This window comes from Diabrotica virgifera, chromosome 3, assembly GCF_917563875.1.
Source record: "Diabrotica virgifera virgifera chromosome 3, PGI_DIABVI_V3a".
Taxonomy (NCBI): domain Eukaryota; kingdom Metazoa; phylum Arthropoda; class Insecta; order Coleoptera; family Chrysomelidae; genus Diabrotica; species Diabrotica virgifera.
Window position 1 is genome coordinate 11683864 of NC_065445.1, and position 17026 is coordinate 11700889.

The 17026-nt window shown below is 33.2% G+C and overlaps 1 protein-coding gene across 44 annotated transcripts in view; it reads right to left on the reverse strand.

Moving 5' to 3' along the window:
- The window catches only part of LOC114349448 (uncharacterized), a 140671-nt gene that overhangs the window by 80432 nt on the left and 43213 nt on the right, over window positions 1-17026 (reverse strand). Inside the window, exons 9-24 of one of the 44 annotated variants that reach the window (XM_050646299.1) lie at window positions 16619-16936; window positions 14515-14832; window positions 14072-14398; window positions 13632-13958; window positions 13195-13521; window positions 12757-13083; window positions 12319-12645; window positions 11894-12220; window positions 10308-10550; window positions 9779-9865; window positions 9337-9666; window positions 8894-9223; window positions 8452-8781; window positions 8010-8339; window positions 7568-7897; window positions 7130-7456 (exon numbers count right to left, since the gene is read on the reverse strand). In XM_050646299.1, the coding sequence (XP_050502256.1) occupies window positions 7130-7456; window positions 7568-7897; window positions 8010-8339; window positions 8452-8781; window positions 8894-9223; window positions 9337-9666; window positions 9779-9865; window positions 10308-10550; window positions 11894-12220; window positions 12319-12645; window positions 12757-13083; window positions 13195-13521; window positions 13632-13958; window positions 14072-14398; window positions 14515-14832; window positions 16619-16936 (4905 nt within the window). Of the gene's footprint in view, window positions 1-7129; window positions 7457-7567; window positions 7898-8009; window positions 8340-8451; window positions 8782-8893; window positions 9224-9336; window positions 9667-9778; window positions 10109-10220; window positions 10551-11893; window positions 12221-12318; window positions 12646-12756; window positions 13084-13194; window positions 13522-13631; window positions 13959-14071; window positions 14399-14514; window positions 14833-16618; window positions 16937-17026 lie in introns of all 44 variants that reach the window. The other 43 variants (XM_050646296.1, XM_050646287.1, XM_050646288.1 and 40 more) reach the window with 43 other exon arrangements.

Consider the following 17026-nt stretch of genomic DNA (forward strand, 5'->3'; position numbering starts at 1 on the left):
CTCTAAATTGTAGATGATTAAGGGATTTTTTCTTTATTCTGATAGGATGAGCTGGCCAAAATACCCATGCAGGTAGAGGCCAATGAACCAAAGAAGAAGAAGACATACATAACCTGATAAAACTGAGTTTTAAGGAACGTCATACGTAGAATTAGAATTATGACCGAGATTAATTAGCTGACGTTTAAAGGTATAAAGGTGGAAACTATCCATAATGGTAATGTAAATTATAAGTTAATACCGATAAAATCCCACCTCCAGTAGTTTCATTTCTTTTTATCTCACAACTTAATACATTTTCTATCTTTTGAGCTATATTGCCGGTTACTAGCGCGCTCATCACTGTATTTCGAGATACTTACAACGGTGTGGTGAATAGCTAATTTTTATCATACTTTATGATTTTGATATCAAAAATCGTTTTTTTGCTCTGCTTAAGAATTTTGCATTTTGCGGTTGCGTCATTCTTCTTCTGAAGCGGCGAATTTTTCCTCAAACAACTTCTTGGGCCTTTTCTATATATGCTAAGAGTTATAAGTTTTATAGTGGGAAGAAAATACAAAAACAGATTAATAATAGCATAGGAATGTTAAAGTCATAATAAATTGTATGAATAAAAAATATATATAGATAGAAAAGTAAGCCTAACTTTTGTTTTTATTGTATCCCTATGAGCAGTCGAGAATCTGGTCAATTTTGGAGCGTTGTAAAACCTATATAAATAAATATAATTAAACAACTTTATAGTGGTAATTGTTCGCTGAAAAACCCTTTACAAAATTGCTAAAATGTTAATTTATTTTAAAATGAACTGAAAAAAAGTTATAAGGTCCAAAAGGAAACTTGTTAAAAAAAATTTACATATTTTTGGTTATATCTTTTTTGTTGGTCACTTGACGATAAAAAGTAATAGAAACAAAATTGTGGAAAATTTAATTTGCTACATTTTATGTTTAATTAGATTTTCCGTAGGGTTAGTAGTTTACGAGATATAGCGCGAAACCCCTTTGAACCCCATTTCCAAGATGGCGACCCCAAAAACTTGAACTTAAGCTTCTACTGATCCCCCCTACATACTAAAGAAACAAAATTGACTCCTCTAAGAAATGCAAGGTACGGCCTAAAAAATGTAACATTTTAATGGACTATAGGTATAATTGTTCTATCTATTGAATCATAGGCTTGTTTAAAATATACAAAGATATTGTAAACGTCCATCAGTGGCGTAGCTAGCCCCACGGGGGCCCCATATCAAAGTTTGCCGCGGGGCCCTTTCCCCCGCGACAAAAGAAGCAAAAACGCTTGTATAGAATCGAATAGAAATATGCTTTATTGTCATTGAAAATTTTACAATTTTATGGACAAAGTTTACAAAAAGTCGAAAAAAAAAACAAAAACAAATACAGTTTGTCGAAATTACATAAATCGTCAATATTAGTACAAAATAAAAGATAATGAAATAAAACAAAACACACAAAACACCCAAATATAGATAATAATAATAAACCTAATAAATTTTAATTAACCAAAGTCGAAAAATAGATTTGAATTGTCGAGACTCATTGTTTGAAAACAGATTCAGCTTTTTCAATGCAAGGATGAATGAGCATTGCAAATGAGTTTAAACAAAGAAGCTCTGTTGTTATGGTATAACGACGAGCGACAGGCAAATACACTTCTTCAAGAAATTAACGTATGTACCACTTAAAAATTAGTCATTTTTGATGTCTCGAATTTCCTGAACCTGTTGTATGATTTAAGTGATTTTTTAATATGTTATAGCCTTATTCTTTAACAATATCATTGTAATAATATTGTTGCTAGACAGATAAATTGTCATTATATACAGGGTGTGCCAATCAAACTGTGATTTTTTCTCTCAAAGTTCGCGTTACCCTGTGGAATATTTTAGCATTTGTAAAATGCTGAAATTAAAACCCGACTACATAATTATAGTCTAGTAGTAGTAAAACAAAATTATACTACATGTAAATCAAAATGTAAATTCGTACAGGTTGGAACAAATTTTTTATCAAAGTTTAGGTGAGTACAAAAGATATTTTCAAGAAAGTATCAAAATCATATAAGGGGATCATTGTTTAGATAATTAAAAAAGGGTCATTTTTGCACCATATTTACTTTTTTAACTGCTGAGTTAATTCACGTTTTAATGAAGGTGTTTAGAATATTTTTCTGCAAAGCTGAAGAGTAAGTCTTTCACCTAAATTCTTTCTACTAAATTCAATTTGACTCCCTATTTATTTAAATAATTTTATATAAAACTTTAGAAACAAATTTGCAAAAAAATAGTATTTGCGATTTTTCAGTATTAAGCAAAAAAAATTGGTCGAAAAATATTTAATAATTTATGAGATATTGAATTTGTTTATTAAATGTCACTATATTTTCAATTGCAAAAACGCGGTTGTTGCCAAAAGAATTTAAACCTGCAAAAGATCTCATTATTTTTATTTTTATGTATGTTTTCAATAAATGTATTAATAAATTCAAATTTTAATTAAACTCTCCTCTAAAATGGCATTTAAAAATTGTTCTAATTTGTTTATTACTTCTTTTTTAAACAACGTCGCTGGGGTTAAAAAATTCAATATCTCATAAATTGTTAAACATTTTTCGACCAATTTTTTTTGCTTTATACTGGTAACATGAACTTCTAGTATAAAATAAAATATTTTATGGTGCATATTTTATTTGTGTTTTAAATTTTGAATATAATTATTTAAATAAACAGGGGTCAAATTTAATTTAGTAAATCTTAAGTGAAAGCTTTATTCTTCAACTTTGTAGAAAAAAAAATCGTATAAAATCTTCATAAAAGCGTGAATTACTGCAGAGAAGTGAAAAAAGTAAATATTGTGCAAAAATGACCCCTTTTTAATTATTTAAACAGTGATCCCCTTGAAGAATACAAAAGATATTTTCAAGAAAGTATCCAAATCATATTATAATTTGGATACTTTCTTGAAAATATCTTTTGTATTCATCTAAACTTTGATAAAAGGCTGTCCACAATATGTCTGCAACGAATTCTGCAATTCTTTGGTCACGTGGTTCGCAGAGGTGACGACAGTTTGGAGAAATTAATTGTTTCTGGAAACGTTCCGGGAGAAGATCAAGAGGACGATCACCAACAAGAGGTCCGACCAAATAAAGAATTCAGCTGGAAACTCATTCTGCGAAGCTCTTAGAGAGGCTGAAGATAGAGACCAATGGAGAAACATTGTTAAAAATATTGGGGAAATTACGATACCTCAGTAATGGGGAAACGACAAGAGAGCAAGAGAGAAACTTTGACAAAAATTTAGTTCCAACCTGTATTTAGTACGGAATTACCTTTTGATTTTTTTTATTTTATTAAGCTATTATAGCCAACATTCTGTTATTTTATTAATTATCTTTTGGTTCATTCATTCTTATGTTGGATAATAAAAAAGTTAGGTACTTTAACAACTAGCCCTGTTTTTCGTCAATACAGAGTGTTTTTAAATAAGTATGGCAAACTCTAAGGGGTAATTCTGCATGAAAAAATAATGACAGTTTGCGTTTGTTTTATAAACCTGCTAGTGTGCAAATGCTTCGTCTCCGAGATAGGGTTATTACAATTTTTCTTACAATCTGACGATTTATTTATTGTCAATTTAATATTCATCTTTGGGCGCATACGGTTAATATGACCCATGTGTGCGCCAATGGTAAACATGAAATTCTGTTAAAACCCACCAAATTTCATTTGCATATATCAACTGGTTTTAGAGTAATAAATAAATCGTCAGTTTGTACGAAAAATGTCAACACTCCCTTTCTCCGACATACGTTTATAAAGCAAACTGTCATTATTTTTTCATGCAGAATTAAATTAGCCCTTAAAGTTTGCCATACTTATTTAAAAACACCCTGTATCGATGAAAAATAAGGCTAGTTGTTAAAGTATCACCTAACTTTTTTATTATCCAACATAAGCGAATGAATCGAAAAACAGAATGTTAAGAACACATGAGGCTATAGTTGGGTTTTAATTTCAGTACATATTTTATGAATGCAACAATATTCCACAGGGTGTGGTGAACTTTGAGAAAAAAATTACTGTTTGATTGATACACCCGGTATACAATGACAATTTACCTGTCTAGCAACAATATTATTACAACGATATTATTCAAAAATACGACTATAACATTTAAAAAAATCACTAAAATCGGAAAACAGGTTTGGGAAATATGAGACATAAAAATGACCCATTTTTAAGGTGGTACGATAATCTCTTGGAGAAATGTATATATACATAAATACAATTATAAATAAAGAACAGATTATACGAACATACATACTAATATACCCGAACAATACATATACTGTTTCAAATATTCAAAGATAAAGCGATTACAAAAATTGCAATTCGGCATTCTTCAATATATTATACAATAACTCACCACAGCCAACGGAATTGACAATGAGAGGTACTTTGAAAACAATAAAGCTCTGTTCTTATGGGGCAGAGAATAGATAATAGATAGATATGATTTACATAGGTATATGTATATTATATAAAGAATCCACTACACTATCCAAACAACATACACTGTTCCAAAGCGTTTTAATAGTGAAATAATTGTAGAATTTTAGTTAAATCTGTAAATGGAATTTTGTTTCGACATGCCGCGATGGGGCCCTTGAATGTCGGGGGCCCCGTATAATTGATACGGCTGATACGGCGGTAGCTACGCCCCTGACGTCCATGTCATATTCCCATGCTTTGGCTAGTATTTGTTTAACTGTAAATAGTTGGTCAATGGTAGATCTATTTTGCCCACACCCTGCTTGATATTCCCCGATGATTTTTTCCGTGAGAGGTTGAAGTCTTCGATTAAGGATGTTTGTGAGTATTTTGTATCCCGAACAAAGTAAAGGAACAAAGAAATCTTGGTATTGACATAAAATTTCGTGTCTTATCTTGAAATCTAAAATTACTTCTTGTCTTGATCTTATCTTGAAATCAAAACAAGATCAAGATAAGATCTTGAAATTTTCAAGAACTTGGCGACCCTAAGAAAAACTAATGCGGAAATACTAAGGATGGTCAACAAAGATAGAGAAGTTTTAAATACTGTTAACTACCGGAAAATGTCTTACCTATGACATATAGTGAAGGGAAATTGATATAGAATAGTACAACTAATCATTAGAGGGCCGTAGAGGTGTAGGCTTAACTACAGGTTACTACAGGGCTTAGGTTATTGTAGACTTAACAGAAAAAATTAATAGATGGAGTGAATACATAAGAGAATTGTTTGAGGACAACAGAAATAACATTGACAAGGTAAATGGTGAAACGGGACCTGAAATCCTAAAATGTGAAGTAGAAATGGCACTTAGAAATTCCAAAACTGGAAAGGCAAATGGACCCGATGAGGTTCCTACTGAATTACTAAAGCTCTTGAATGATGAATCAATAGGTATAATATTGCACTTATTTAACACAGTATACAATACTGGTATTATACCTCAAGAGTGGCTGCTGTCTACATTCGTTACACTGCCAAAGAAATCCAATGCAAAAGAATGTTCAGAACATCGAACAATATCTTTAATGAGCCATCTACTAAAGATATTTCTAAAAATCATCCACAACCGAGTTTATCAAAAGTTGGAGTCAGATATTAGTAATACACAGATGGGGTTCAGAAAAGGACTAGGTACTCGAGAAGCTCTCTTCGGTTTGAATGTTCTTACACAAAGATGCCTAGACGTTAATCAAGAAGTACATGCATGTTTTATCGATTTTGAAAAAGCGTTTGACAGAGTACGCCACGATAGACTAAGAGACATTCTTGAAAGAAAAGACATATATAATAAAGATCTACGAATAATTCTCAACTTATATTGGAATCAGAAAGCTAACATCAAAATAGAAAACGAGATATCAAAAGCAATAGAAATACGTAGATGAGTAAGACAGGGATGCATTTTGTCACCACTGCTATTTAATGTATATAGTGAAAGCATCTGTCAGGAAGCCCTTTTGCAAGCAAATGAAGGAATCGTAATCAATGGAGAGGTTGTAAATAATATTCGATACGCAGACGACACTGTACTAGTTGCAAGAACAGTAGAAGAATTACAACGATTACTTACAAACATAAATATTGCTTGCAACAATTATGGCATAAACATTAATTTCAAAAAAACCAAGTATATGGTCTTCAGTAAAATCATGACACAACCAGCACATATTAGTATAAACGGCATTCAAATTGAAAAAGTATCAAGTTATAAATACTTGGGAACTTTAATAAACGAAACTGGAGACCAAAACAATGAAATAAAAAGACGTATCGAAATTGCCAGGGCCACCTTCATAAAGATGAGAAAATTCTTCTGCAACAGAGATATAAGCATCCCTCTACGATTAAGAATGCTAAGTGGCTACGTATTTAACACGCTATTATACGGTGTAGAGGCCTGGACTCTCAAACAGAACAACATAAAAAATATTGAAAGTTTCGAGATGTGGTGCTACCGTCGAATGCTGAAGATAAGTTGGGTTGAAAGAATCACAAATCTTGAAGTAATACGAAGGATAGGAAGAGACCCAGAAATTTTATTAACGATAAAACGAAGAAAACTCGAGTATTTGGGTCACCTGATGAGAGGTCATAAATACGCATTACTTCAAAATATAATGCAAGGAAAAATAGAAGGAAAACGGAATCCAGGCCGTAGAAGAATGTCGTGGATGCGGAATTTGAGAGAGTGGTTTGGCTGCACCACTAATGAACTTTTTAGGTCAGCTGTAAACAAAGTCAGAGTAGCCTTGATGATTTCCAATCTCCGATAGGAGTGGCACAAGAAGAAGAAGAAGAGGTGTAGGAAGAAAACTTAAAAAACGTTCGTGAATGGACTCAAATATCAAATGCAGGCTATCTAATAATTATGCCATGTTGCAGGAGATTGCGAAGCATTCGCAATGGTGATCGCCAACATCGGATAATTCTAATATGGTAGGTGAAGATGATGAAGTAAACGCCAAATAAGTTAAAATAAAAGAAATTACTAACTAGTATTTTTAACGCTCTTAAAAAATATTTCTATATTTTGTTCAATACATTACCATTAATTGCTATCTTTAAATTTTTGGGATCAATAGTTTCGGTGAAAGCAACATCTGTTTTAAAATCTATATAATCTGTTTGGTCTTTTTTATATTCAGCTTCATAATATAAGTCCTTAAATTGTGGTCCCACTTCTGTTGTATCTGTTTTGAGTTCGATAACTAACACAGACCTTCCTGTTTTAGTCACGCCTGTTTCTGTAGCTTCCATGGTCAGTATGATTTCTGATAGAGAGTCAAAAACTTTAGAATCTAGAGGGTCTGTTATTTGTATACGCCATTTCTTTTCAGTTGTATCGTAAGTTACCGCAAAATTGTCCTTATAAACTAAAAAATTAACAAAAATTCAAAGATCTAATGGAAGAATATATCAATGTCATATTGAGCTGCAGAGTGTCAGTGTAAATTGTTGGTATTTTGTTTTAATCGAGCACTTACCATCATCCACTGATATTTTCACATTCTTTGGATCAATGTCTTGTTCAAAAGCAAGAGCTGTTTTAAAATCTATATAATCAGTTTGACCTTGTTTATACTCCGATTGATAGTACAATTCCTTAAATTGTGGTCCCACTTCTGTTGTATCTGTTTTAAGTTCGATAACCAACACAGATTTTCCTGTTTTAGTAATGCCTGTTTCTGTAGCTTCCATGGTCAGTACGATTTCTGATAAAGAGTCAAAAATTTTAGAATCCAGAGGGTCTGTTATTTGTATGCGCCATTTCTTTTCAGTTGTATCGTAAGTTATCGCAAAATTGTCCTTATAAGCTAAAAAAATTAACAAAAATTCAAACATCTAATGGAGGATTATATCAATGTCATATTGAGCTGCAGAGTATCAGTGTAAATTGTTGGTATTTTGTTTTAATCGAGCACTTACCATCATCCACTGATATTTTTATATTCTTTGGATCAATGTCTTGTTCAAAATCAAGAGCTGTTTTAAAATCTATATAGTCACTTTGACCTTGTTTATACTCCGATCGATAGTACAATTCCTTAAATTGTGGTCCCACTTCTGTTGTATCTGTTTTGAGTTCGATAACCAACACAGATTTTCCTGTTTTAGTAACGCCTGTTTCTGTAGCTTCCATGGTCAGTACGATTTCTGATAAAGAGTCAAAAACTTTAGAATCCAGGGGGTCTATTATTTTTATGCGCCATTTCTTTTCAGTTGTATCGTAAGTTATCGCAAAATTGTCCTTATAAGCTAAAAAAATTAACAAAAATTCAAAGATCTAAGGGAAGATTATATCAATGTCATATTGAGCTGCAGAGTATCAGTGTAAATTGTTGGTATTTTGTTTTAATCCAGCACTTACCATCATCCACCGATATTTTTACATTCTTTGGATCAATGTCTTGTTCAAAAGTAAGAGCTGTTTTAAAATCTATATAGTCACTTTGACCTTGTTTATACTCCGATCGATAGTACAATTCCTTAAATTGTGGTCCCACTTCTGTTGTATCTGTTTTAAGTTCGATAACCAACACAGATTTTCCTGTTTTAGTAATGCCTGTTTCTGTAGCTTCCATGGTCAGTACGATTTCTGATAAAGAGTCAAAAACTTTAGAATCCAGAGGGTCTGTTATTTGTATGCGCCATTTATTTTCAGTTGTATCGTAAGTTATCGCAAAATTGTCCTTATAAGCTAAAAAAATTAACAAAAATTCAAAGATCTAATGGAAGATTATATCAATGTCATATTGAGCTGAAAAGTATCTGTGTAAATTATTGGTATTTTGTTTTAATCCAGCACTTACCATCATCCACTGATATTTTTACATTCTTTGGATCAATGTCTTGTTCAAAAGTAAGAGCTGTTTTAAAATCTATATAGTCACTTTGACCTTGTTTATACTCCGATCGATAGTACAATTCCTTAAATTGTGGTCCCACTTCTGTTGTATCTGTTTTAAGTTCGATAACCAACACAGATTTTCCTGTTTTAGTAATGCCTGTTTCTGTAGCTTCCATGGTCAGTACGAGTTCTGATAAAGAGTCAAAAACTTTAGAATCCAGAGGGTCTGTTATTTGTATGCGCCATTTCTTTTCAGTTGTATCGTAAGTTATCGCAAAATTGTCCTTATAAGCTAAAAAAAATTAACAAAAATTCAAAGATCTAATGGAAGATTATATCAATGTCATATTGATCTGTACAGTGTCAGTGTAAGTTGTTGTTATTTTGTTTTAATCGAGCACTTACCATCATCCACTGATATTTTTACATTCTTTGGATCAATGTCTTGTTCAAAAGCAAGAGCTGTTTTAAAATATATATAATCAGTTTGACCTTGTTTATACTGCGATTGATAGTACAATTCCTTAAATTGTGGCCCCACTTCTGTTGTATCTGTTTTAAGTTCGATAACTAACACAGATTTTCCTGTTTTAGTAACGCCTGTTTCTGTAGCTTCCATGGTCAGTACGATTTCTGATAAAGAGTCAAAAATTTTAGAATCCAGAGGGTCTGTTATTTGTATGCGCCATTTCTTTTCAGTCGTATCGTAAGTTATCGCAAAATTGTCCTTATAAGCTAAAAAAATTAACAAAAATTCAAAGATCTAATGGAAGATTATATCAATGTCATATTGAGCTGAAAAGTATCTGTGTAAATTGTTGGTATTTTGTTTTAATCCAGCACTTACCATCATCCACTGATATTTTTACATTCTTTGGATCAATGTCTTGTTCAAAAGCAAGAGCTGTTTTAAAATCTATATAGTCACTTTGACCTTGTTTATACTCCGATCGATAGTACAATTCCTTAAATTGTGGTCCCACTTCTGTTGTATCTGTTTTAAGTTCGATAACCAACACAGATTTTCCTGTTTTAGTAACGCCTGTTTCTGTAGCTTCCATGGTCAGTACGATTTCTGATAAAGAGTCAAAAATTTTAGAATCCAGAGGGTCTGTTATTTGTATGCGCCATTTCTTTTCAGTCGTATCGTAAGTTATCGCAAAATTGTCCTTATAAGCTAAAAAAATTAACAAAAATTCAAAGTTCTAATGGAAGATTATATCAATGTCATATTGAGCTGAAAAGTATCTGTTTAAATTGTTGGTATTTTGTTTTAATCCAGCACTTACCATCATCCACTGATATTTTTACATTCTTTGGATCAATGTCTTGTTCAAAAGCAAGAGCTGTTTTAAAATCTATATAATCAGTTTGACCTTGTTTATACTCCGATTGATAGTACAATTCCTTAAATTGTGGCCCCACTTCTGTTGTATCTGTTTTAAGTTCGATAACTAACACAGATTTTCCTGTTTTAGTAACGCCTGTTTCTGTAGCTTCCATGGTCAGTACGATTTCTGATAAAGAGTCAAAAATTTTAGAATCCAGAGGGTCTGTTATTTGTATGCGCCATTTCTTTTCAGTCGTATCGTAAGTTATCGCAAAATTGTCCTTATAAGCTAAAAAAAATTAACAAAACTTTAAAGATCTAATAGGAGATTATATCAATATATCGTTTACTCAAAAATGGGAAAGTACCTTGGCAAAATATTGAATCCTATGCTGAATGACATTCCGAATACCAAAACTGTAGAAGAAAGCAAAAATCATAACTATACTGAAGCCTGGTAAAGACCTAGAAACCAAAAAGGGTTACTGCCATATATATAAGCTGTGTGGAAGACTTATCCTGCACCTCGTGGAGAAAGCGGTTGACTCAAAAATTATCGCACAACAAGCTGGATTCAGACCTGGGAGGACACTTTAAGCTTTGAAGAGATCAAACAGAAGTTGAAACCTGCTCTGAACTTGATGTCTAATTATTATGAAGAAAATTCGCTTAGACAAAATCGAACCAAAACTCACGTCTGCCCTTTCCATTTTTAGTCCAAAATGAAACTCAACATCGCCTGGAATAAAACTTTGCTAGAGCACACCGAAAGGCCAATATACGTCGGAGTTACATTAGACCGATATTTAACATACAGGATCCATTGTGAAAAAACCCGAAGAAGGATGGATGCGCTCAACAACGTCTTAAGGAAACTTAGCAATACTAGGTCGGAAGCAAAACCCACACTACTAAGACCAACAGCGCAGGCGCTGTTTCTGGAAGAATACGCATGCCCGGTATGGAAGATCTGCGCAGATCACGAAATTAAATGTCAGTCTGAACGAAGCTTGAAGACTTATTGCCAGCAGTATGAGACCCACCCCTCTGGATAAACTGTAAAAAGCCTCAGGCTTCTCGGATTCTGACTCCCGTGGAACGGCCAACGTGTTCACCGAAAGATCCAAACCATCCACAACCGTCTCTCCCTTTGGCCAAAAACCGTATCCTGGCAAAATGAAATCAAGAAAACATTTCCCTAGCGCCCTGATAGATGAATCACCACCCTATTATCCACCAACAGAAACTCTAAAAAGAGAGATTTGAAGCAACTGGTCGATGTGGCACATGCTGAACCGTTTAAGAACCGGCGTAGCAACGATCTAAGTCAAAACTTATTAAATAGGGACTGCTGAAGGAACGGGAGTGATAACAAGTGTGATGACTGCGGAGCAATACCAATACGGAACTTGGAACATCTACTAGACTGGCCTGCCCAAATTGACCGCATAGATGCACCATCGATGACGTATGGACAGGCAAACAACTAGCATTGGGCAAAACCCACTAATGGGCTCAGGAAATATAATTTCCCGGACACAAAAAAATAAATAAAGTGAGTATATCAATATAATGTTGATCTGGAGAGTGTCAGTGTAAATTGTTGATACTTTGCTCTAATCCACCACTTACAATCTATTGTAATTTCTATATTCTTTGGATCATTGTCTGCTTCAAAAGTAACATCTGTTTTAAAATCTAGATAATCAGTTTGGCCTTGTTTATATTCAGATTGATAGTATAAGTCCTTAAATTGTGGTCCCACTTCTGTTGCGTCTGTTTTGAGTTCGATAACCAACACAGATTTTCCTGTTTTAGTAATTCCAGACTCTGTAGCTTCCATGGTCAGTACGATTTCTGATAAGGATTCAAAATCTTTAGAGTCCAGAGGGGATTTTATTTTTATACGCCACATTTGTTGAGCTGTATCATAAGTTACCTCGAAATTGTCCATATAAGCTAAAAAATTAACAAAATTTCAAAGATCTAATGGAAGATTATATCAATATAATGTTGATATGTAGAGTGTCAGTGTCAGTGTTCAATCGCCCACTTACAATCCATTGATATTTTTATATTCTTTGGATCAATGTCTCTTTCAAATGCCACAGGTGTTTTAAAATCTATATAACGAGTTTGGCCTTGTTTATATTCAGACTGATAATATAAGTCCTTAAATTGTGGACCCACTTCTGTAGCATCAGTTTTGAGTTCGATAACCAACACAGATTTTCCAGTTTTGGTGACCCCTGATTCTGTAGCTTCCATGGTTATAACGATTTCTGATAAAGATTCAAAATCTTTAGAATCCAGAGGAGATATTAGTTGTATACGCCATTTTTTGTTTGTTGTATCATAAGTTACTGCGAAGTTGTCAGTATAAGCTAAAAATTTAACAAAATATGAAAGATCTAATAAAAGATTATATCAGTATATTGTTAATCTGTAGAGTGTCAGTGTAAATTGTTGATATTTTGCTCTAATCGACCACTTACAATCTATTGATATTTTTAGATTATTTGGATCATTGTCTTCTCTAAATGCCACAGCTGATTTAAAATCGATATAATCAGTTTGGCCTTCTTTATATTCAGCTTCATAATATAAGTCCTTAAATTGTGGCCCCACTTCTGTTGCGTCTGTTTTGAGTTCGATAACTAAGACAGATTTTCCTGTTTTGGTAACTCCTGATTCGGTAGCTTCCATAGTTATAACGATTTCTGATAAAGACTCGAAATCTTTAGAAGTCAGGGGAGATTTTATTTGTATTCGCCATTTCTTGTTAGTTGCATCATAAGTTACTGCGAAGTTATTAGTATAAGCTAAAAATTTAACAAAATATCAAAGATCTGATGGAAGATTATATTAGTATATTGTTGATCTGTAGAGTGTCAGTGTTAATTGTTGATATTTTGCTCTAATTGACCACTTACAATCTATTGATATTTTTAGATTATTTGGATCATTGTCTGCTTTAAATGCCACAGGTGATTTAAAATCTATATAATCAGTTTGGCCTTGTTTGTACTCAGCTTCATAATATAAGTCCTTAAATTGTGGACCCACTTCTGTAGCATCAGTTTTGAGTTCGATAATCAACACAGATTTTCCAGTTTTGGTGACCCCTGATTCTGTAGCTTCCATTGTTAGGACGATTTCTGATAGAGATTCAAAATCTTTAGAACTCAGAGGGGAGTTTATTTGAATGCGCCATTTGTTTTGAGCTGTATCATAAACTATTGCAAAATTGTCCGTATAAGCTAAAAATGAACAAAATGTCAAAGATCTTATGGAAGATTATATCAATGTAATGTGGATCTGTAGAGTGTCAGTGTAAATTGTTGATATTTTGCTCTGGTCGACCACTTACAGTCCATTGATATTTTTATATTCTTTGGATCAATGTCTTCTTCAAAAGCAACATCTGTTTTAAAATCTATATAATCAGTTTTGCCTTGTTTATATTCGGATTGGTAGTATAAGTCCTTAAATTGTGGCCCCACTTCTCTTGCATCTGTTTTGAGTTCGATAACCAACATAGCTTTTCCTGATTTAGTAACGCCCGTTTCTATAGCTTCCATGGTCAGTATGATTTCTGATAAAGAGTCAAAAACGTTAGAATCCAGGGGGACTGTTATTTGTATACGCCATTTCTTTTCATCTTTATCATAAGTTACCGCGAAATTGTCAGTATAAGCTAAAAAATTAACATGATTTTAAAGATCTTATCGAAGATTCTAATATAAATATAGTGTTGTTCTGTAGAGTGTCAGCATAAATCTTGTTAGTTTGATTGAATAGACAACTTACAGTTTAGAATTATTTTTAAATTTTTTGGATCAATATTTTCGGTAAAACCAATATCTGTTCCAAAGTCTAAATAATCAATTTGGCCTTGTTTATATTCGCATTGATAAAATAATTCATTAAATTGTGGTCCCACTTCTGTTGCGTCTGTTGTGAGTTCGATAACCAATACAGATTTTCCTGTTTTGGTGACGCCTATTTCTGTAGCTTCCATAGTAAGAACAATTTCTGATAAAGACTCGAAATCTTGAGAATTTAGAGGCAATTTAATTTCTATCCGCCATTTTGTTTGAGCAGTATCGTAAACCACTGCAAAATTATCCGTGTAAGCTGGAAAAGATATAACATTATAAAAATCTAAATGTAGATCATGATGAATAGATATTTTAGTGTTGTTCTGTAGACTGTCAGTGTAGATTGTTGCTATTTTGATTTGCCAAACTTACAATCAATTGTTATCTTTAAATTGTTTGGATCAATATTTTCGGTAAAAGTAACATCTTCTTTAAAATCGATATAGTCTTTTTGGTATTGTTTGTATTCAGACGCATAGTACAATTTGGAAAACTCAGGACCAGTTTCAGTTATAAGTTCTATTACCAATACAGCTTTTCCTGTTTTATTGACTCCTGACTGAGTCGCTTCCATAGTCAAAACGATTTCTGATAAAGACTCAAAATCTTTAGAGCTCAGGGGAGATTTTATTTGTATGCGCCATTCCTTTTGAGCTGTATCATAAGTCACTGCGAAATTGTTGGTGTAAGCTAGAAAAGCAATAAAATGTTAAAGATTTAAATATAATTTCAATGAAGTTAGTGTTGTTCTGGAGTTCTGAAAGTGTTCTGGAAGTGCAGAGACAATATATAGATGGGAAGAATATATAAATGAGCTATTTGAAGATGACGAAAGAATTCAGACAATAGAACCAAGAGGATGGACTTACAATTACCAAAGGGGAAATAATTGAATACAGCGAGAAGTTGAAACGCGAATAATGGCAGGAAACAGATCTATTTTGCAATGCAACGTTTAATGAAGTCAAAACTTCTTTCACGAGGTGCAAAAATCCAGATATATAAGACCATAATACGACCAGCAGTCGCGTATGAAAGCGAAACATGGACGCAAACAAAAAGAGAAGTAGCTAAATTGCTGGTGTGAGGACGTAAAATCTTTCGAATGATATATGACCCTTGCAGAGACAGCGTGACAAAAGGATGGAGGCGCAGATACAATAACGAGTTAGTCTGTATTCAGAAAGAAAAATCTAGTCAGATATATAAAGGCAAATAGACTCAGATGGGCAGAGCATGTGATACGCAGTAACGACAATCGCCTTAGAAACAATGTGTTCTGGGAAAGGTCAGATGGAAGAAGGTCTGTAGGACGGCCTAGAAAAAGGTGGAAAGATGCAGTCAAAGAAGATCTAAGGAAAATGGGAGTGAGACAATGGGAATTGGTGGCACAGGACCGTCAAACCTGGAAGGCAATAGTAAACGCGGCAAAGACTCACGAAGAGTTGTAACGCCATTGATGATGATGATGAAATAGTTGAAAAGAGCTAAAACGTATAAAAAATGATAATGCCATGGCACCAGATGAAATACCTATAGAATCTTAAGACCACTATAGATATCACAATAGATATTCATATGTCTAGTAGACTTTGAGAAAGCCTTCGACAAAATACAACACATAAGGCTTGCAAACCTATTACGACACACAGAAATAGATGATCAATATTTAAGTAAGAATCATTACAAATTTATACCGATATCAGAAAGCCATAATACGTATTAATAATACCAGTAGACTAACAAAAATCTAAAGAGATACCTATGAGAAGAGAAGTCAAGGATGTATGCACTAGAAGACATCAATGAAGGAATATCAATTAACTAGTGGATCAATTACTAGTGGATAATCTCAGTTATGTAGACGATACAATACTGCTTGCGGACAGCAGAGAAGGGTTCCAAATTTTGGTTGTTCGTACAAAGCAGTAATGCGAGAAGTTGGAATGGCTCTAAACACAGAAAAAAAAACAAAAATCATGACTGTCAGTAAGAACAAGATTAAAGACGGAACAATCTAGGTGAAAGAAAAACCTTTAGAGGAAGTATCCAAATGAAATTACTTGGGATATGGGCTAAATGAATAATGGGACCGCAGCCCTGAAATAAAGCGACGTATTGAGATGACCAGAAGCTCTTTCAATAAGATGAAAACAATATTAAGTAATGAACAATTGGGAATGGAAATTAGAACTACAATATAGAGATGCTACGTACTCTCTTCCTTTTTATATGAAGTTTAAGCCTAGACAATTACGGACGCCACAGAAAAAAGATGCACGTGTAGGTTCAAAAATTTAAACTAGTGTAGTGGAAAAACAACAACAGAACTCTTCAGATTTCAATTCAGAATTGAGAGAATAAAATGGGCCGTAATCCATGATCGCCAATGTTCTTAAATGATGAGTCACACGAAGAAGTGTTGTTCTGTGAGTTATCAGTGTATCTTGTTACTATTTTGATTTCCAAGACTTACTATCAAGTGTTATTTGTAAATTTTTTGGATCAACCTCTTTTTCAAAAGCAAGAGCTGTATGAAAATCTATATATTTCGTGTCATTTTGTTTATATTCAGCTGAATAATACAATTCAACGAACTGAGGACCGACGTCAGTTGTAAGGTCTATTACCAATACAGATTTTCCTGTTTTAGTGACTCCTGATTCTGTAGCTTCCATTATCACAAGTATTTCTGTCCAAGAATCGAAGTCCTTAGATGTTAACGGATCTTTTATATGCACTCGCCATTTCTTTTGACTTTTATCATAAACTATTTCAAAATTGTCACTGTATGCTAGAAAATATTTATCAGATTATAATACTGTATAGAAAGGATTTAAGATGGGTATGCACATACAACGGCAGAAAATGAGACAGACATATT